Here is a 22,542-nt window from a genome sequence, read left to right as displayed (position 1 = left end):
TAGGCACTTCAAGAAATCAACAATGTGCACTGGCTCCTCCCTCTATGTCCCTCCCACCAAACTCAGCTTAGAAAATGTGCCCGGAGGAGCCGGGCACGCTGAAGGAAGCTCCTGAAGAGTTTTCTGCATTTATTTTTCTGTTTGTTATTTTCAGGCAGGACTGGATGGCACCAGCCTGCCTGCTTCGTGGGACTTAAGGGGGGGGGTGGCCCAACCTCCTATAGGGTTAATGGTCTCGTTCCCCGCTGACAGGACATAGCTCCTGAGGGACCTATTCGCAAGCCCCACCACGGCGAGCGTACAGTCCCGCAGCACGCCGCCACCCCTAACAGAGCCAGAAGTAAGAAGAGTGGTGAGTAGATGGCCGGCGTCCCGGTTAGCGGGTCGCCAGCTGTAATGGTGGCATCAGGGTATGGAGTACAGCACTGACATGCAGGCTGCGCTCCAGGGCTCAGGATGACATGCGGTGAGTGTGTCCCACTGTGAGGGGCGCGCTGAGCCATTAATGAATACCCACACTGGCCAAATAGCTTCACAGGGGTTCTAACCCACTGTTTAGCAAAACACATACCTCAGGCCAGTATAAAAAAAATGGGAAGCCGCGTGCCATTACGGTGGCGGGGCTTCACTATGAGTGGATCCATCAGTTCACCAGCGCCATTTTCCTCTGAAGCTTACACTGACAGGCGTCACCGGGAAGCGCAGCTCCTCCACACGGACTCCACATCTCATCAGCGGTACCAGGGGGTCTTAGAAGGGGGGGGGGGAGCGTTGTAGAATACTAAGCCCTCTTAAGGGACTTAGTTTGAGACCCAGCTGGGTTTACCTAGCTAATAGGGCGCGGTGAGCCTGGCTCCATTTTCTGTGTCTCCCTGCGGGGGTTAAACTGTGTTTTCACCTTCTGTGTGTGGGTGTGTGCATGTTCCTTCACATTACCATGTCACGGGGCTGTGTTTCTTGCACAGCAGAATGTCTGTCCTCCCCGGGAGACTTGATACCGTGTACCCAAGATAGAACACATTCTCAGGCCAGTGGGTCAGAATCCCCATGGTTAAATTCCATTAAGGGGATGATCTCTGTTGTTTCTAATAAATTGTCCCATACTGAGAAAGAGACAAAATACTTACGACAGTCTATGGATGACCTGATGAATAGAGATTCAGTTCCCATACCAGCGTTTCAGACCCCTGCCATTTGTCCACAAAAGCGTACTCTGGCCCGGCTCATGCAGGCTGATACTGATGACGATGCATCAGACACAGAAGAGGGTGAAGTGGAACGTGAGAGGGGGGGGGGGATGCGGTCCTGTCACAAGGAATACAGGCCCTGATAGAAGCTATTAGGGATGTCCTGCACATTCCTGACAAGGTGGCGGAGGTAGATGAAGAATCTTATTTTAATGTAAAAAAGAAATCCTCAGCTACTTTTCCAGCATCAAGGGAATTGAATACCCTGTTTGAGGAAACTTGAGCTAATCCTGACAAGAAGTTTCAGATCCTTAAAAGGTTAATTACATCCTTTCCCTTTCCTCTGGAGGATAGAAAGAAATGGGAAAACCCGCCGATTGTGGACGCATTGGTATCTAGGTTGTCACGTAAGATAGTCTTACCTGTTCCTGGGGCAGCATCCTTAAAGGACACGGCTGACCACTCTCAAATCCCTATACATGGCTGCTGGGGTGGCCCAGAGACCCACTATTGCTTGTGCATGGATCACTAGGGCCATTGCTAAATGGTTAGGTAGCTATAAGGGTTCAACCAAAACATATAATTTCAGAAAGGCTAACTTCAGTATGCTGAGAAGTGCACTGAACGACATTGACTTGGAAGATTTGTTTCATGGCAAGAACACTACGGAAATGTGGGATGCGTTAAAAGGGTTGCTAGATAGCAATATTCACAAATTCATCCCATGGGCAGCAAACACAGGAGTACCAAACTCATACCGATGTGGCTTAATAAGAAGGTCAAGGAAATGGATAATACATAGCGTGCTTTCAAAGAATTTAAATCTAATGGAATGGAGGAGTCATTTCAGTACTACAAGGAATGCAATAAAAGATGCAAAAAAGCAATAAGAGCAGCTAAAATTGAAAATGAAAAGCAGTTCGCTATAGAGAGCAAAACCAATCCTAAGAGGTTTTTTAAATACATAAACAGTAAAAGGTTAAAAAGGAGACCGTAGGTCCAATAAAAGATGAATTTGGAGTATTGATAAATGATGACGAAACAAAAGCGGAAATATTGAACAAATTTTTTTCATCGGTGGTCACCAGAGAAGAACTGACAGTGGAAGTAGTGCATAACGATAGTGACAGCAATGATTCGTGGCTAGATACTTGTTTAAGTGAAGAAATAGTCCGGGAGAGACTAAGCAAAATTAAGATTAATAAATCACCTGGCCCAGATGGACTTCACCCGAGGGTTCTTATGGAGCTTAGGTCACAACTAGCAAGACCCCTATACTTGATTATCAATAGTTCAATTAGATCAGACATGGTACCAATGGACTGGCGTATAGCTGAGTTAGTGCCATTATTTAAAAAGAGATCTAAAAATCATCCGGGTAACTACAGACCAGTTATTTTGACATCTATAGTGGGGAAATTATTGGAGGGAATTTTAAGGGATAGAATACAGGAGTATCTGCATGCCGCTAAGTTTATTAACAAGAACTAGCATGGGTTTGTGAGGGACAGATCATGTCCAACTAACTTAGTTAGCTTCTATGAGGAAGTGAGCGACAATCTTGATCAGGGAAAAGCAGTGGATGTGGTATACTTAGATTTTGCAAAAGCCTTCAATACAGTGCCTCACAGAAGACCGATCATCAAATTAAAGGAACTTGGCCTAGGAAAAACTATTTGTACAAGGATAAGTAATTGGCTGGATAACAGGGTACAGCGAGTAGTGGTCAATGGGATGTCCTCCAGCTGGGCACCAGTAGTCAGCGGAATACCACAAGAGTCCGTACTCAGGCCACTACTGTTCAACATATTTATCAATGACCTGGAAAGCACAGTGTCAATCTTTGCGGATGATACTAAACTGTGTAAGGTAATTAATTCGGAAATAGATGTGGACTCTACAGAATTACTTACCTAAACTTGAAATCTGGGTGTCTAAATGGAAAATGGGAATCAGTATAGAAAAATGTAAAGTTATGCACTTTGGGACTAAAAACAAACTTGCAACCTACATATTAAACGAGGAATATCTAGGGGTAACAGTATTGGAAAAAGATTTTGGGGTACTCATTGATAATAGGCTTAATAACCATATACAATGTCAAAGTGCAGCAAAGAAGGCAAGTAAGATGCTAGCGTGCATAAAACGGGGAATTGAGACAAGGGACAAGAGTGTAATCCTGCCGCTGTACAAATCATTGGTACGTCCGCACCTGGAATATTGTGTTCAATTTTGGGCACCACATTATAAAAAAAGATATCTGTTAACTCAAAAGGGTTCAAAGGCATGCTACGAAATTGATTAAAGGGCTAGAGGGACTGGAGTATGAGGAAAGGCTCACTAGGTTGAATTTGTATACACTAGAAAAGAGGCGTCTAAGAGGAGATATTATTAATATCTTCAAACATATAAAGGGAAATTACAAGGAATTATCAGAGGAATTGTTTATTAAAAGAACTCTGTATAAGACACGAGGTCACTCGCTGAGACTAGAGGAGAGAACATTCCATAAGCAACGTAGGAAAGGGTTCTATACTGTTAGGGCAATAAGGATCTGGAATTCCCTGCCAGAGAAGGTGGTAATGGCGGACTCTATACATGCATTTAAAAACGGATTGGATACATTTCTGACTGAAAAATATATCCAAGGTTATAGCATTTAAAATATTGACATTGTTAATCTGGGAGTAACATGATTTACAGTTGATAACTAAACATAAAAACATTATTTCAATTGGGACATTATAATGAACGCGTCTTAAGACAGATTGCAGTTTGAACCCGATGGACATTTTGCATTTTTTCAACCGCATTAACTATGTTAATCTAATTGACGGGTTAGATTCCTTACCCGGGGGGGAGATCATTTTACTTCTACAGCATATTCAGGACTCTACTAACTTTATGGTGGAGGCCATAAAGGAAATTGGTTTGCTCAACGCACTCACCACTGCCATGGCAGTGTCAGCTCGCAGGGACTTGTGGCTACGCCAGTGGACTGCGGATGCGGATTCCAGAAAGGCGTGGAAAGCCTACCATTCTCAGGTAAGGCTCTTTTTGGAGATGAACTGGATACGTGGATATCCACGGCTACGGCAGGTAAGTCTACGTACCTTCCTTCTGCAGCACCCCCAGTTAGGAAAACATACTCTGCTCCAACTCTGAAGTCATTTCGGACAGCAAATTTAAGGGTAAATCCAAAGGTTCTTCTACAGCAGGGGTGGGCAATTATTTCAGCTGGGGGGCCGCTTAACACTTCCAGTTAATATTCGAGGGCCACACACAAGGGCGGGGACTAATATGAATGACAAATATTTGTAGGAGTAAGTCCTGGGCTGCGCAGAGACTGCACAAAGTAGATTTTTGCAGCTCTGCGTACACATACGATCGTACACTTGCACGGGTGAATTTACACTCCTCCTGGGGGCGGCGACTACCCGAACGCAGGACAGCAAAATTTGCAGCACAGTGATCAGGTCTGAATCAGCCCCTCAGTCAGCAGTTGCTGCAAAATGAGACCCGTTAAAGGGCCCAATTCAGACCCGGTCGCTGCTGTGTATTTTCGCACAGCGGGTCATCGGGTCTGAACTGCGCATGCATTGCAGTGCGCAGGCACATCAGTCCGCCGCGCTGGGGAGCGTCAGGCAGTGATGGGATGGTGCGAACAAAGTGATCGCACAGGTGATCGCAAGGTGATTAACAGGAAGAGGCCGTTTGTGGGTGGCAACTGACCGGTTTAGAGGAGTGCACGGAAAAATGCAGGAGGGACGAGGCGTTTGGAGGGAGGGTTTCTGACGTCAGCTCCGGCCCCGATCATCGCACTGGAAGAGTAAGTCCTGGGCTGAGCAGAGACTGCACAAACTTCTGTTTCTGCAGCTCTCCTGCACATGCGATCGCTCCCCTGCACAGCGATTACCCCCTCCCCCTGTAGGCGGTGACTACCTGATCGTAGCAGTGCAAAAATCACACCCTAGCGATCAGGTCTGAATTAGGCCCATAGTTATATATATATATAAATCCACAAAAGCAGCCGCTTCTCACTTATCATTTAGAAAACGCTGGTGCACGGTTGGTGTAATCATATAGAAAAAATCCAAGAATAACCACACAGGTGATTGTACCCAGAAATACCAGCACACAGCTTAGATGCAAAAGAAGAAGTTTTACTTGTCCAGAAAAATCATTTAAAAAGGCAACAAGCATATAGCACACATGATGGTAGCAGCATGAATAGATCAATGAGTACTTATCATTCCTAGCATAGGAATGATAAGTACTCATTGATCTATTCATGCTGCTACCATCATGTGTGCTATATGCTTGTTGCCTTTTTAAATGATTTTTCTGGACAAGTAAAACTTCTTCTTTTGCATCTAAGCTGTGTGCTGGTATTTCTGGGTACAATCACCTGTGTGGTTATTCTTGGATTTTTTCTATATATATATATATATATATATATATATATATATATACATACACAAAGTGTAGTAATCCCGGCACTCCCTCTCCAAATGGCAATGTGCTGCGGTGCCCTCCTAGAGAAACAATGCTGATCCTCAATATAATGGATGGAGACAGGCGGCACTCAAGCAGACTCAAATAGAGTGAAAAAAGCGGTCCGTTTATTGATCCAATATGGATCAATAAACGGACCGCTTTTTTCACTCTATTTGAGTCTGCTTGAGTGCCGCCTGTCTCCATCCTATATATATATATATATATATATATCTATAAAAACATAGTATTATATACAGGTATATATATATATATATATATATATATATATATCTATAAAAACACACACACCATGTGTGTAGCCCCCTCAGCGATAGCGATGCGCGGCCCCGCACATCGCTATCGCTGCTGCTACACAGGCCAATCTAGCGGGTCGCCCCCCCCCCGTCTCCCCCCGCACGGTCAGCACAGATCGCGCTGTGCTGAGCGGCAGGAGAGATGTGTGCTGAGCGGTTCGCTCAGCACACATCTCTCCCAAATCGCCCCGTGGGTACTGGGCTTAAAAAACACATCCAGTAATAAAGAAATAAAAATAAAAAACTGCTGAAAACAAACAAACAGCATCCTGTGTAATGCTGTTATCAATCGTATTCACAGCTGGTTACTAGCTCCCCCCACCCGCTTCCCTGAACCCACATAGCAGTCTCAAACCTCCCCTCTCCCTTAAACCCATATAGTAGTCTCTACCCCCCTTCCCCCACCCCTGAACCCATATAGCAGTCACTACCCCCCTTCACCCCCTCCCCTGAACCTATACAGCAGTCTCTACCCCCCTCCTCCCCCCCCCCCCCGGACCCATATAGCAGCTTTACCTTAGATGTGTGCTGCCCAGATTATCCACCGATCCGCTGCGCTGCGCAGAGCCGCTGCTGCTACCCGCTGCCCTCTCCTGCCGTGGCTCCGCCCCCTATGCCGCCCAGCGCCTGATGTCACAGAGGAAATCCCGGTCAGCAGACCGGGTATTTCCTCAGCGGCGCCGCATCTCGGAGCTTCGTAGCGCATTGACAAGCGGCTCAGCCGGGCCGCTTGTCATTGCACAGTGGTATGGGACAGCGGGCCAGGCAGAATCGGTTCGCGGGCCGCATCCGGCCCGCGGGCCGCATGTTGCCCACCCCTATTCTACAGCCTTCAAAGGCAATAGAGGTAAACCCAGAAAACCAGCAGCTGCAGGTTCTCAGGAACAGACCTCCGGTTGTGCTTCCTCAAAGCCTTCAGCATGACGGTGGACCACACTGCCTGGAAGACAGGCAGGTGGGAGCCCGGTTACGTTATTTCAGTCACTTTTGGGCAACATCATGCCAGGATCCCTGGGTAAAAGATCTTATCACCCGGGTTACAGACTGGAGTTTCAGGAACTCCCATATCACAGATTCTTCAAATCAGGCTTACCAGCTTCTCCAGAAGCAAGTATGACTTTACAGGCAGCAATTCAGAAACTGGTACAAACTCAGGTCATTGTCCCAGTTCCACTTCAACTACAAAACAAAGGTTATTACTACAACCTGTTTGTGGTACCAAAACCGGACAGTTCGGTAAGGCCCATTTTAAACCTCGAGTCACTGAACTTGTACTTAAGGGTGTTCAAGTTCAAGATGGAGTCTCTGAGAGCGGTGATCTCAGGTCTGGAGGAGGGGGAATTTCTGGTGTCTCTAGATACAAAGGATGCGTACCTTCATATTCCGATTTGGCCACCTCATCAGGCTTATCTACGGTTTGCACTACAGGACTGTCACTACCAGTACCAGGCCCTGCCATTTGGCCTCTCCACGGCACCAAGGGTATTCACCAAAGTAATGGCAGAGATGATGTTTCTACTCCGCAAGCAAGGAGTGAATATAATACTGTACCTGGACGACCTGTTGATAAAAGCACCATCCAGGGAGAGGATGTTGGACAATATTGCCCTCTCAACCCGGCTACTCCAGGATCACTGGTAGATCCAAAATCCCACTTGGAACCAACATGGAGGCTTCCATTCCTGGGGATGATACTGGATACGGAGGAACACAAGGTATTCCTTCCATTGAAAAAGGCATTGGTACTCCAATTAATGCTGCGGGATGTTCTATAACCAACCCGGATATCGGTGCATCTATGCATTCGCCTTCTTGGGTAGATGGTAGCCTCTTACGAGACTCTGCAGTATGGAAGGTTTCATGCACCTTCCAGCTCGATCTGTTGTTCAAATGGTCCAGATTGCATCTTCACATGCACCTGAGGATACATCTGTCACCGAAAGCCAGGATTTCTCTACTGTGGTGGCTTCAGACTTCTCACCTGACCGAAGGTCGAAGGTTCGCGATTCAAAATAATATTCTGCTAACCACAGATGCAAGCCTCAGAGGTTGGCGAGCAGTCAACCGGGGGGAACAGTTCCAAGGAAAATGGTCTCGTCATGAAACAATTCTTCTGATCAACATTCTGGAGCTAAGGGCCATATACAATGTCCTTCAACAGGCATCACATTTTCTTCAAGATCACGCCATTCGATTTCAGTCGGACAATGTGACGGCAGTAATGTACATAAGCCACCAGGGTGGAACGAAGAGCGGAGAAGCAATGTCAGAGGTAACAAAGATTCTCCTCTGGGCAGAAAGGCACACGGTGGCGCTGTCGGCAATCTTCATTCCGGGAGTAGACAACTGGGAAGCAGACTTCCTCAGCAGACACGATCTCCACCCAGGAGAGTGGGGCCTTCACCCGCAGGTGTTCGAGTCCTTGACACGTCAGTGGGGAATTCCACAAATCGACATGATGGCCTCTCGTCTCAACAAAACGCTGATGCGATATTGTTCCAGGTTGAGGGACCCACAAGCAGTGGTGGTGGACGCTCTGGTGACTCCATGGGTCTACCAGATGGTGTACGTGTTTCCACCTCTTCCATTGATCCCAAGAATTCTCAAAAGAATAAAAAGGGAAAAGGTTCACGCAATACTCATTGCTCCGGACTGGCCAAGAAGGGCCTGGTACGTGGATCTTCTGGAGATGCTCCTAGAGGACCCGTGGCCTCTGCCTCTTCGCGAGGATCGTCTACAGCAGGGTCCATTCGTCTTTCAAACCTTACCACGGCTTCGTTTGACGGCATGGCGGTTAAGCGTCAAATTCTAGCCCGGAAAGGGATCCCGGACAGGGTTATTCCAACCTTGATCCAAGCCAGAAAAGGGGCAATGTCTAAACATTACCACCGTATTTGAAAAAAATACATCTTTTGGTGTGAAAACAGGAAATTCCCTGCAGTGGAATTTCAACTGGGACGTTTTCTCCTTTTCCTGCAGTCAGGTGTGGATGTGGGCCTACGTTTGGGCTCCTTAAAAGTTCAGATTTCGGCTTTATCCATTTTCTTCCAGAAACAATTGGCTTCCCTCCCTGAGGTTCAGACATTTTTGAAGGGTATTCTGCACATCCAACCGCCTTTTGTGCCTCCTAAGAGACCTTGGAATCTCAACGTGGTGTTGCAGTTCCTACAGTCGGAATGGTTTGAACCTTTACAGGAGGTGGACGTAAAGTTTCTTAGGTGGAAGACCGCCACACTGTTGGCCTTGGCTTCAGCAAGGCATGTGTCGGAGCTGGGGGCACTGTCTCATGAGAGCCTCTCTTTAATTTTTCATGAAGATAGAGCTGAACTCAGAACTCGTCAGCAATTTCTTCCTAAGGTGAAGTTACTTGGTTAAGTAATGTTGGTTCAGCTGTTGCTGTTCCTGCTTTAATGTTTGGTTAGCTTGGCTTTCCTCTAGTTGTGTGTGCTGGTTCGGAATCTCACCACTATCCTTTTACATCCTTCTCTCAAAGTATGTCCGTCTCCTCTGGCACAGTTTCTTAGACTGAGTGTCCGTCTCCTCGGGCACAGTTTCCTAGACTGAGTCTGATGGGAGGGGCATAGAGGATGGAGCAAGTGCACTCTATTGATTTCTTGAAGCGCCCAAGGCTCCTAGTGGACCCATCTATACCTCATGGTACTAATGTGGACCCCAGTATCCTCTACAGACTATGAGAAAAGGATTTGCCGGTAGATAATTGAAATCCTATTTTCAACCACTTTTTCTGTAGGTGATTTATTTAACCCACAGGAAACAGGAAACCAAGGGTGGATCCACAAACAGTTGGTTGGCAGGACGAAAAAAACTTACCTTTCCACAATTTCCTCACATTTGGCGGCAGTATTGGGATCACCTTATCCTGGAACATACCCAGGTGGCACTTCCAAGTGTTGCAAATAAATTGCATATACTGTAACTCACTGGGTTCACCAAACTGTTCCACCACTGCCAGCAGAGTCACATGATGCTGTAGGAGTGAGTGTATAGTGAAGAGAAGCAACAGACAGGTGGTGGGCTGTATTAACAGGAAAATGCTGTAAAAACCTTGTTTTCTGGGTTTTACTGCATTTACTATATGTACTAAGCCCTGGACACTGGATTTCCTATGCGGAGGGTAATGCCAGCTTATAGAAGCCTATGGGCTTCTTTCCGCATCAGTGCTGTCAGAGGGATCCGATCGGATCCCTCCCTGCAACTCTCGCAGCCGCCGTGTCACTCTGTGTATGTGCAGATAGACTCCCCGGTCTTCCAGGTTTAAAAAAACCCGGAAGACCGGGGACCGGTAACCATCGCAAAGGGCAGGTTTATCAGGAGAGCTGCCCTTTGCGATACTAATCGCATATAGATTGTAAGCTTGCGAGCAGGGCCTTCCTACCTTTATGACTGCTATCACCCAGTTTGTTATTGTTATTTCAAATTGTAAAGCGCCATGGAATTTGCTGCGCTATATAAGAAACTGTTAATAAATAAATAAATAATAATATGTTAGCACATTATTTATTTATTTATTAACAGTCTCTTATATAGCGCAGCAAATACCGTTGCGCTTTAAGCACATATGCAATTAGTATCCACACGGTAAGTGGTGGGATGTACTGAGCAAGTACATCCCGCCCACAGATAGGCCATGAGGAGTCCTGTTGAGGGCTGAACAGGTAAACACGTGACAGCTCAGGGTGTTGTGTACATTTTGCAAGATAAAATACAATTTGCAGATACATAGGGCCTAATTCAGACCTGATCGCATAAGCAAAATCTATCTCTAATGGGCAAAACCATGGGGGTCATTCCGAGTTGTTCGCTCGCAAGCTGCTTTTAGCAGCTTTGCACACGCTAAGCTGCCGTCTACTGGGAGTGAATCTTAGCTTATCAAAATTGCGAACGAAAGATTAGCAGAATTGCGAATAGACACTTCTTAGCAGTTTCTGAGTAGCTCCAGACTTACTCGGCATCTGCGATCAGTTCAGTCAGTTTCGTTCCTGGTTTGACGTCACAAACACACCCAGCGTTCGCCCAGACACTCCTCCGTTTCTCCAGCCACTCCCGCGTTTTTCCCAGAAACGGTAGCGTTTTTTCGCACACACCCATAAAACGCCCAGTTTCCGCCCAGAAACACCCACTTCCTGTCAATCACATTACGATCACCAGAACGAAGAAAAAAACTCGTAATGCCGTGAGTAAAATACCTAACTGCATAGCAAATTTACTTGGCGCAGTCGCACTGCGGACATTGCGCATGCGCATTAGCGACTAATCGCTCCGTTGCGAGAAAAAAATAACGAGCGAACAACTCGGAATGACCCCCCATGTGCACTGCAGGGGGGACAGATATAACATGTGCAGAGAGAGTTAGATCTGGGTGGGTTATATTGTTTCTGTGCAGGGTAAATACTGGTTGTTTTACACGGGTGTAGTATGGCTGACCGGCGGTCTCCTGACCGCCAGTCAGCTTACCGACGCTGGGATCCCGGCAGCATACCGATGCCGGGATCCCGGCGGGGAGGGGCGAGTGCAGCAAGCCCCTTGCGGGCTCGGTGGTGACCTGCGGTCGCCACGGGTTCTATTCCCACTCTATGGGTTTCGTGGACACCCACGAGTGGAAATAGTCCCTGTTGGTCGGCATGCCGACCATCGGGATACTGAGCCGGCGGGATGGTGGAGGAGGTCATGTGACTGTCGGTCAGCAGACCGCCGGTCACATGAATACCACCCGTTTTACACCGCAACGTAGTTTTCAGTTTGAACACACCCCACCCAAATCTAACTCTCTACAGGGTATCCGTTCAGATGGTCGACCATGTTATGGTCGACAGTCATTAGGTCGACCACTATTGGTCGACATTGACACATGGTCAACACATGAAAGGTCGACACATGAAAAGGTTGACATGAGTTTTTTAACTTTTTTTTCTTTTGGGGAACTTTTCCATACTTTACGATCCACGTGGACTACGATTGGAACGGTAATCTGTGCCGAGCGAAGCGGTAGCGGAGCGAAGGCACCATGTCTGAAGCATGGCGAGCGAAGCGAGCCATGCGAGAGGACGCGGTGCACTAATTGGGGTTCCCAGTCACTTTACACAAAAAACGACACCCAAAAAAGTTAAAAAACTCATGTCGACCTTTCATGTGTCGACAATTTTCCTGTGTCGACCATGTGTCAATGTCGACCAATAGTGGTCGACCTAATGACTGTCGACCATAACATGGTCGACCATTCATACCGGAACCCTCTGCACATGTTATATCTGCCCCACATGGTTTTGCCCATTAGAGAAAAAGTTTGCTGTTGCGATCAGGTCTCAATTAGGGGGTCATTCAGATCTGATCGCTAGGTTGCTAATTTTGCTGTCCTGCGTTCAGATAGTCGCTGCCTCCGGGGGGAGTATAAATTTGCTGAGCAAGTGTGCGATGTTATGTGAACGCCGAGCTGCTAAAATCCCCCTTGCGCAGTCTCTGGGCAGCCCAGGACTTACTCCTCCAGTTCGATGAGAATAGGCTGATTGGGGCCGGAGCTGACGTCAGACACCCTCCCTGACACGCTTGGGCACGCCTGCATTTTTCCGAACACTCCCAGTAAACGTCAGTTGCCACCTACAAACGGCTTCCTCCTGTCAATCACCTTGCGAACGCCTGTGCAAATGGAATTTTCTCACCATCTCAAGACCGGCGATGCCCGTTATTGTTGTCTGACGCGCGTGTGCATCGCGGTGCATGCGCAGTTAGTACATGATTGCCTGCTGTGCAAAAATGCACAGCAACGATCAGATCTGAATGAAACCCTTAGGCCCATAGTCTATGCTGCTTGGCCATCCAAGGGAATTGGACCAGGAGCATGGTGATGAAGGGCAGAATGAGACAGCAGATAAACGCAAAGGAGCTGGTGCACCCACCTATTTGATGATGCACCACCGTGCGTCTATTTGCAAGGATCCCAGCAACTCCGCTGTACTGCTAATGAGGTTCATGACGTCTCTGAGGCTGGCCGCGATCAGTAAGAAATTACTTGCATCAGTGTATATAGTGCCCCTCCGTCATCCAACTGCTTTGGCCTTGCTTGGGATACACGGTTGGACTTCGTTTGAGAATTAGATTACATTCTCACCTTTAAAAAGTCTTGAGCTGACTTAAATACGCATGAGAGCAGCCCTATGGTAGCTCAGATTGTCTGTCTGAACATGGCCACCGGTGCCAGTGCAACTGCAAAATAAGACACTGGCTGCGACATACCTACATCTGGGTATCCACCGCCTGTTGCAACCCAAAAAAGCCCAGTGACCTACAAGGTCTTCGCGTCAGGGAAAAAAAAAAACAACAACTGCATGCTCAGTACAAAAAACATCTGACAGCTGCGCAAACAATGTCAGGCCCTTCGTTCTGTAAGTCTCTGAAGTTACTGTACACATGTCAGAGTGCACGACGAGCACCCTCATAAATGCTCCATGCTGTTTGACTTACAGTATGGTATGCCTCTAGCAGGTCCCTAAGGACCTAGGTTTTGGGGTCACTTTGCCTCTTTGGTACCTACACAGCCATCAAGAACCCCTGAAGTATGTGTCTGGCAGACATATTTTGGTATCACCAGAGAGATTTTAAAAAGGTGGCGCTATATAGGACAGCTAAGAAAAAATATGACTATATAAAAAAAGTACCTCACAAATATAAACATTCTCTGTTAGAAAAGCTGTTTCTGTTTAATGCAGAAATACATGAGGAAAAGTCTAATACAGCTGTATGCTACGGGTGAAACAGACAAGCTGGCAGGAGTAACACTGTCACAGTCCGTGTGAGGGGCTGAGGGCCTATTACTTGTATGTTTGGTTTTACTTCTTTCCAGTTAAGTGAGAAGCTGCCTGCACCAACATGGCGCTTACAGTAGTCTACCGAGGCACTTCCGCCCGCGCAGCGCATGCTGGGTAGCGAGTCTCCGGAAGCGTCGGCTGCAGTGTGTCAGGTGCGGTTCCGGCTGGTGTGAGAATCATTGTGGCCGGGGAAAGATGCCGGAGCTGGCGGTAGATAGAGTTGTCGTGCACCCGCTCGTGCTGCTTAGTGTGGTGGATCATTTCAACAGGTGAGTGCGAGGCCGCAGCGTCCCCAGTCTCCTCCCTCCCGTGCTGCTGACTCACCGGCCGATCGGGCCCCCACTGCTGGCACCAGGCTCAGCTAGGCCTCCAGCCCTGGAGTGCACGGTGACTGGGCACCTCTCTCGCCCTGCCCCACAGGGAGCCCAGGCACAATGAGCAGGATGCCAGTGCCAAACAGTATCTTATAATGAGCAATGGGTTGAGCAGCTGCATGGAAGAACATGCTGGGGTCTGTAGTTCCACAGGTGCTGGCGGAGCAGAATATGTTTTTGCAGATGCAGGCGGAGCAGAATATGTCTTATCATTGCTCCCTCGCTGTGTTTTATGGATATTCAGTGTTTAGTACCAAACCCTCCTCCATAATAACTAGCTGGTGGTCAGTATACTGGAATAATATTGTTGGAAAGCCAGGAGTGGCTCTGAGAGTAATACATGGAATAGATATACTGTAAGGCCGGGGTGTCGGAGGTCCAGGACCAGGCCAGTACCCTGTTCATCACCACGTAACTGATCCTAAGGATGGCAGGTTTGCACAACTTACATTATTTAATATTTGTTTCTGAATTTCTCAATAATTTCTTTATAAGAAAGTTTTGGCCTAAGTGAGCTGTGAAAACGATGCTGATACTCTGGGCTGCTGTAATTCAAGAAGGTTTGGGAACCACTTCTGTGAGGAGGTGTTTATCCCTGAGCTGACATTACTCTGTAGAGCAGCGTAAAGCAGAGCAAAGAGAGTGATTATTATCCACAGTACATTTGCAAGAACTAAAGGTCCATACACACTTAACGATAAAATGAGCGACGTCGCTCATTTTCCCCCTCTTTGAGCGACGTCGCTCATTTTATCGTTAAGTGTGTATGCCGCCAGCGACGACCGATGCGCGGCCCTGCGGGTCGGCAACGATCGTCGCTGTCGGTAGGGCATGCATGAAGGATGTGGAGTGTCCCAGGCACCCCTAAGGCTTAATCTGGCTTTGGGAAGGTAAGTATACTTACGTTTTGCCTATGCATCCCTAACCCTCCCTTATCGCATCCTCAAGCTAACCCCATCTCCCTGCAGCCTAACCCTTCCCGGGAGTGCCTAACCCTAACCTCCACTCCCTGCACCTTAAACCTAATTTCTGCACTCCCCGCAGCCTAATCCCCCCCCCCCGTCCCCCACCCACACCCCCACTGCCTAAATCTAACCCCTGTCCCCTGCGGCTTACCTGCCCGGCGGCCATTGTTCAGGATCCTGGCAATCAAGATTCCGGTGCCGGGATTGTGTCCAAATTCGGGATACCAGCACCGGCATTCCGATCTGTGTCAGGGTTCTGGCGACGGTATTTCGACTGCCAGGATCCCAACAAGATCCCTTACATACTGCTATTCCACAGCAAAGTCTAAAACACCTGGTTGGTGGAAAGTGCTGTGTCTGTTATACCCCTTTCACATAGCAAATGCTGGGTCCCACTCTGTCTGACCTTAATTACTGGCTTCTGCCGGGTTGGGTTGCCATAGTGGCAGGGGGCGGAGGCAGCGCTGGTAGATGAGCTCATCTCTGCACCACCTCTCCCTATGTAGTGAAGGGTCCTGGGTCGCATCGACACGGCAACCCGTTCACGCTGCCCCTGACCCGGTATTCAACCCAGGAATAAAACTTACTGTATTCCCGAGTTGAATTACCGGGTCAGGCGTCCCGGGAATTCGCCATGGACCCTTTGACCCCGCACAATGACCTGGCAATGTACCGGGTCGTCACCGGATTATTTGTGCGGTGTGAAAGGGGTATTATTGTTCCACAGTATTCCGTTACTCATCGATCGGTTACTGAGAAGGCCATGAAATATAGGTAATATTAGCGTTCTGCCTATCAGCTTACGACAAGTGCTTTCTATAATGGGGGCCATGGTCATTCTGGAATACACCCTCTTAGCCGACTATAAATGCTGCAACATGGGTAACGAAAATGATCATGTTCAGTACCAGGGAGCAGAGATTTGTATTGGTTTTGCCTTCTAAGGAAATGACTGCATCACTTTGGGAAAATATGCCCCAAAGCAAAGAGGAACTACTAGAACCCTCGCTGTTGGAAATAAATACTCAGGGATGTGGCGGGGTTTTTTTTAAAGCTGGACCCCGTATGCACTTGTCCATTTGCTGACAATATGGTATTCCTTTCCTCCATTATATGTACCACTGCACTTGCAAACCTGTACTGCAAGCAGATTATGATATCATGCGCTTAGATTTCTTGACGGATTATGCAAAACCTTTGGGATGGCTTACATCTGCCTGATCAGTGATGCTGATCAGTCAATATGTCGGCAACATTATATCAACAGGTGATTGCTGATGGTGGTGTAATGTTATTTTCTCTATCGTCCTAGTGGATGCTGGGGTTCCTGAAAGGACCATGGGGGGAATAGCGGCTCCGCAGGAGACAGGGCACAAAAAGTAAAGCTTTCCGATCAGGTGGTGTGCACTGGCTCCTCCCCCTATGACCCTCCTCCAAGCCTCAGTTAGATTTTTGTGCCCGGCCGAGAAGGGTGCAATCTAGGTGGCTCTCCTAAAGAGCTGCTTAGAGAAAGTTTAGCTTAGGTTTTTTATTTTACAGTGAGTCCTGCTGGCAACAGGATCACTGCAACGAGGGACTTAGGGGAGAAGAAGTGAACTCACCTGCGTGCAGGATGGATTGGCTTCTTGGCTACTGGACATCAGCTCCAGAGGGACGATCACAGGTACAGCCTGGATGGTCACCGGAGCCTCGCCGCCGGCCCCCTTGCAGATGCTGAAACATGAAGAGGTCCAGAATCGGCGGCAGAAGACTCCTCAGTCTTCTAAAGGTAGCGCACAGCACTGCAGCTGTGCGCCATTTTCCTCTCAGCACACTTCACACGGCAGTCACTGAGGGTGCAGGGCGCTGGGAGGGGAGCGCCCTGGGAGGCAAATGAAAACCTATTTGGCTAAAAAAATACCTCACATATAGCCTCCGGGGGCTATATGGAGATATTTAACCCCTGCCAGAATACACTAAAGAGCGGGAGACGAGCCCGCCGGAAAAGGGGCGGGGCCTATCTCCTCAGCACACAGCGCCATTTTCCTTACACAGCTCCGCTGGTCAGGACGGCTCCCAGGTCTCTCCCCTGCACTGCACTACAGAAACAGGGTAAAACAAGAGAGGGGGGGGCAAAATAGTGGCAAAAATTATATTATAAAAGCAGCTATACAGGGAGCACTTATTATAAGGCTATCCCTGTCATATATAGCGCTTTTGGTGTGTGCTGGCAAACTCTCCCTCTGTCTCCCCAAAGGGCTAGTGGGGTCCTGTCTTCGTTAAGAGCATTCCCTGTGTGTCTGCTGTGTGTCGGTACGTGTGTGTCGACATGTATGAGGACGATATTGGTGTGGAGGCGGAGCAATTGCCAAATATGGGGATGTCACCTCCTAGGGGGTCGACACCAGAATGGATGCCTTTATTTATGGAATTACGGGATAGTGTCAACACGCTAAAGCAGTCGTTTGACGACATGAGACGGCCGGACAATCAGTTAGTGCCTGTCCAGGCGCCTCAAACACCGTCAGGGGCTGTAAAACGCCCTTTGCCTCAGTCGGTCGACACAGACCCAGACACAGGCACTGATTCCAGTGGCGACGGTGACGAATCAACCGTATTTTCCAGTAGGGCCACACGTTATATGATTTTGGCAATGAAGGAGGCGTTACATTTAGCTGATACTACAGGTACCACTAAACAGGGTATTATGTGGGGTGTGAAAAAACTACCTATAGTTTTTCCTGAATCAGAAGAACTAAATGATGTATGTGATGAAGCGTGGGTTGCCCCCGATAAAAAGATGCTAATTTCAAAGAAGTTATTAGCTTTATACCCTTTCCCGTCAGAGGTTAGGGCGCGCTGGGAAACACCTCCTAGGGTGGACAAGGCGCTCACACGCTTATCTAAACAAGTGGCGTTACCCTCTCCTGAGACGGCCGCACTTAAAGATCCAGCAGATAGGAGGATGGAAAATATCCAAAAAAGTATATACACACATACAGGTGTTATACTACGACCAGCTATAGCGACAGCCTGGATGTGCAGTGCTGGAGTAGCTTGGTCAGAGTCCCTGATTGAAAATATTGATACCCTGGATAGGGACAATGTTTTACTGTCTTTAGAGCAAATAAAGGATGCATTTCTTTATATGCGTGATGCACAGAGGGATATCTGCACACTGGCATCACGGGTAAGTGCTATGTCCATTTCGGCCAGAAGAAGTTTATGGACGCGACAGTGGTCAGGCGATGCGGACTCAAAACGGCATATGGAAGTTTTGCCGTATAAAGGGGAGGAGTTATTTGGAGTCGGTCTATCAGATTTGGTGGCCACGGCTACAGCCGGGAAATCCACCTTTTTACCTCAAGCTACTCCCCAACAGAAAAAGACACCGACTTTTCAACCGCAGCCCTTTCGTTCCTTTAAAAACAAGAGAGCAAAGGGATATTCATATCTGCCACGAGGCAGAGGAAGGGGGAAGAGACACCAACAGGCAGCTCCTTCCCAGGAACAGAAGCCCTCCCCCGCTTCTACAAAAGCCTCAGCATGACGCTGGGGCTTCTCAAGCGGACTCGGGGGCGGTGGGCGGTCGTCTCAAGAATTTCAGCGCGCAGTGGGCTCACTCGCAGGTAGATCCCTGGATCCTGCAGATAATATCTCAGGGGTACAGGTTGGAACTAGAGACAGATCCGCCTCGCCGTTTCCTGAAGTCTGCTTTACCAACGTCCCCCTCAGAAAGGGAGACGGTTTTGGAAGCCATTCACAAGCTGTACTCTCAGCAGGTGATAGTCAAGGTACCTCTTCTACAACAGGGAAAGGGGTATTATTCCACTCTATTTGTGGTACCGAAGCCGGACGGCTCGGTAAGACCTATTCTAAATCTGAAGTCCTTGAACCTGTACATAAAGAAGTTCAAGTTCAAAATGGAGTCACTCAGAGCAGTGATAGCGAACCTGGAAGAAGGGGACTTTATGGTGTCCTTGGACATCAAGGATGCGTACCTCCACGTTCCAATTTACCCCTCACACCAGGGGTACCTCAGGTTCGTTGTACAAAACTGTCACTATCAGTTTCAGACGCTGCCGTTCGGATTGTCCACGGCACCTCGGGTCTTTACAAAGGTAATGGCCGAGATGATGATTCTTCTTCGAAGAAAAGGCGTATTAATTATCCCATACTTGGACGATCTCCTAATAAGGGCAAGGTCCAGAGAACAGCTAGAGAGGGGATTAGCACTGTCTCAAGAAGTGCTAAAACAGCACGGCTGGATTCTGAATATTCCAAAATCCCAGTTAATGCCGACAACTCGTCTGCTGTTCCTAGGGATGATTCTGGACACGGTTCAGAAAAAGGTTTTTCTCCCGGAGGAAAAAGCCAAGGAGTTATCCGAGCTTGTCAGGAACCTCCTAAAACCAGGAAAGGTGTCTGTACATCAATGCACAAGAGTCCTGGGAAAAATGGTGGCTTCTTACGAAGCAATTCCATTCGGCAGATTCCATGCACGAATTTTCCAGAGGGATCTGTTGGACAAATGGTCAGGGTCGCATCTTCAGATGCACCAGCGGATAACCCTGTCTCCAAGGACAAGGGTATCTCTTCTGTGGTGGTTGCAGAGTGCTCATCTATTGGAGGGCCGCAGATTCGGCATACAGGATTGGATCCTGGTGACCACGGACGCCAGCCTGAGAGGCTGGGGAGCAGTCACACAAGGAAGAAACTTCCAGGGAGTGTGGACGAGCCTGGAAACGTCTCTTCACATAAACATTCTGGAACTAAGAGCAATCTACAATGCTCTAAGCCAGGCAGAACCTCTGCTTCAAGGAAAACCGGTGTTGATCCAGTCGGACAACATCACGGCAGTCGCCCATGTAAACAGACAGGGCGGCACAAGAAGCAGGAGTGCAATGGCAGAAGCTGCAAGGATTCTTCGCTGGGCAGAGAATCATGTGATAGCACTGTCAGCAGTGTTCATCCCGGGAGTGGACAACTGGGAAGCAGACTTCCTCAGCAGACACGACCTTCACCCGGGAGAGTGGGGACTTCATCCGGAAGTCTTCCACATGCTGGTAACCCGTTGGGAAAGACCAATGGTAGACATGATGGCGTCTCGCCTCAACAAAAAACTGGACAGGTATTGCGCCAGGTCAAGAGATCCGCAGGCAATAGCTGTGGACGCGCTGGTAACGCCTTGGGTGTACCAGTCGGTGTATGTGTTTCCTCCTCTGCCTCTCATACCAAAAGTATTGAGAATTATACGGCAAAGAGGCGTAAGAACGATACTAGTGGTTCCGGATTGGCCAAGAAGGACTTGGTACCCGGAACTTCAAGAGATGATCACGGAAGATCCGTGGCCTCTACCTCTAAGGAGGGACTTGCTTCAGCAGGGTCCCTGTCTGTTTCAAGACTTACCGCGGCTGCGTTTGACGGCATGGCGGTTGAACGCCGGATCCTAAAGGAAAAAGGCATGCCGGAAGAAGTCATTCCTACTTTGATTAAAGCAAGGAAGGAAGTAACCGTGCAACACTATCACCGCATTTGGCGAAGATATGTTGCGTGGTGCGAGGATCGGAGTGCTCCGACGGAGGAATTTCAACTGGGTCGATTCCTACATTTCCTGCAATCAGGATTGTCTATGGGTCTCAAATTGGGATCTATTAAGGTTCAAATTTCGGCCCTGTCGATTTTCTTTCAAAAAGAATTGGCTTCAGTTCCTGAAGTCCAGACTTTTGTTAAGGGAGTGCTGCATATACAGCCTCCTGTGGTGCCTCCAGTGGCACCGTGGGATCTCAATGTGGTTTTGGAATTTCTAAAATCTCATTGGTTTGAACCACTAAAAAAGGTGGATTTAAAATATCTCACATGGAAAGTGACCATGTTACTAGCCCTGGCTTCGGCCAGGAGAGTGTCAGAACTGGCAGCTTTATCTTACAAAAGCCCATATCTGATTTTCCATTCGGACAGGGCAGAACTGCGGACTCGTCCGCATTTTCTCCCTAAGGTGGTGTCAGCATTTCATCTGAACCAGCCTATTGTAGTGCCTGCGGCTACAAGTGACTTGGAGGACTCCAAGTTACTGGACGTTGTCAGAGCATTAAAAATATATATTGCAAGGACAGCTGGAGTCAGAAAATCTGACTCGTTGTTTATATTGTATGCACCCAACAAGATGGGTGCTCCTGCGTCTAAGCAGACGATTGCTCGTTGGATCTGTAGCACAATCCAACTTGCACATTCTGTGGCAGGCCTGCCACAGCCTAAATCTGTAAAGGCCCACTCCACAAGGAAGGTGGGCTCATCTTGGGCGGCTGCCCGAGGGGTCTCGGCATTACAACTTTGCCGAGCAGCTACGTGGTCAGGGGAGAACACGTTTGTAAAATTTTACAAATTTGATACTCTGGCTAAGGAGGACCTGGAGTTCTCTCATTCGGTGCTACAGAGTCATCCGCACTCTCCCGCCCGTTTGGGAGCTTTGGTATAATCCCCATGGTCCTTTCAGGAACCCCAGCATCCACTAGGACGATAGAGAAAATAAGAATTTACTTACCGATAATTCTGCCCTGGGCAGCATTAGGACCTCTTTTGGCAAAAGTACACATATATACAGTTGGGCACTGTATATATGTATGAGCCCCCGCCAAGAAAATGTATATTTAAGCGGGACAGAAGCCCGCCGTCGAGGGGGCGGGGCTTCTTCCTCAGCACTCACCTGCGCCATTTTTTCTCCACAGCTCCGCTGAGAGGAAGCTCCCCAGGCTCTCCCCTGCAGATACACGGTAGAAGAGGGTAAAAAGAGAGGGGGGGCACATAATTAGGCGCAAAAATCAATATAAACAGCAGCTACTGGGTTAACATTAAGTTACTGTGTTATTCCTGGGTTTATAGCGCTGGGGTGTGTGCTGGCATACTCTCTCTCTGTCTCTCCAAAGGGCATTGTGGGGGAATTGTCTTCAGATGAGCATTCCCTGAGTGTGTGGTGTGTCGGTACGTGTGTGTCGACATGTCTGAGGTAAAAGGCTCCCCTAAGGAGGAGATGGAGCAAATGTGTGTGTGTGAGTGGTGTCTCCGTCGACAACGCCGACACCTGTTTGGATATGTGAAATTAAGTGCTAAGGGAAATTTATTGCACACAAGATTAGAGAACGGACAGGGAATTTACCCATGTCTGTCCCTATGTCGCAGAGACCTTCAGAGTCTCTCAATGCTCACTATCCAAAATAATAGACACTGATATCGACACAGAGTTTGACTCCAGTGTCGACTACGATAATGCAAAGTTACAGCCAAAATGGCAGGAAAGTATTCAATATATGATTATTGTAATAAAAAATGTTTTGCATATCACTGATGACTTATCTGTCCCTGACACAAAGGTACACATGTTTAAGGGGAAGAAAGCTGAGGTA

The 22,542-nt window shown here is 48.1% G+C and overlaps 1 protein-coding gene across 1 annotated transcript in view; it reads left to right on the top strand.

Moving 5' to 3' along the window:
* The first annotated feature begins 13,906 nt into the window (after window positions 1-13,906).
* The window catches only part of PSMD7 (proteasome 26S subunit, non-ATPase 7), a 74,986-nt gene continuing 66,350 nt past the window's right edge, over window positions 13,907-22,542 (top strand). Inside the window, exon 1 of the mRNA XM_063945466.1 lies at window positions 13,907-14,090. Within this exon, the coding sequence (XP_063801536.1) occupies window positions 14,017-14,090 (74 nt within the window). The 5' untranslated portion in view covers window positions 13,907-14,016. The remainder of the gene's footprint in view (window positions 14,091-22,542) is intronic.

This window comes from Pseudophryne corroboree, chromosome 11 (genome assembly GCF_028390025.1).
Source record: "Pseudophryne corroboree isolate aPseCor3 chromosome 11, aPseCor3.hap2, whole genome shotgun sequence".
NCBI lineage: Eukaryota > Metazoa > Chordata > Amphibia > Anura > Myobatrachidae > Pseudophryne > Pseudophryne corroboree.
This window is presented reverse-complemented; position numbering and strand designations above follow the sequence as displayed.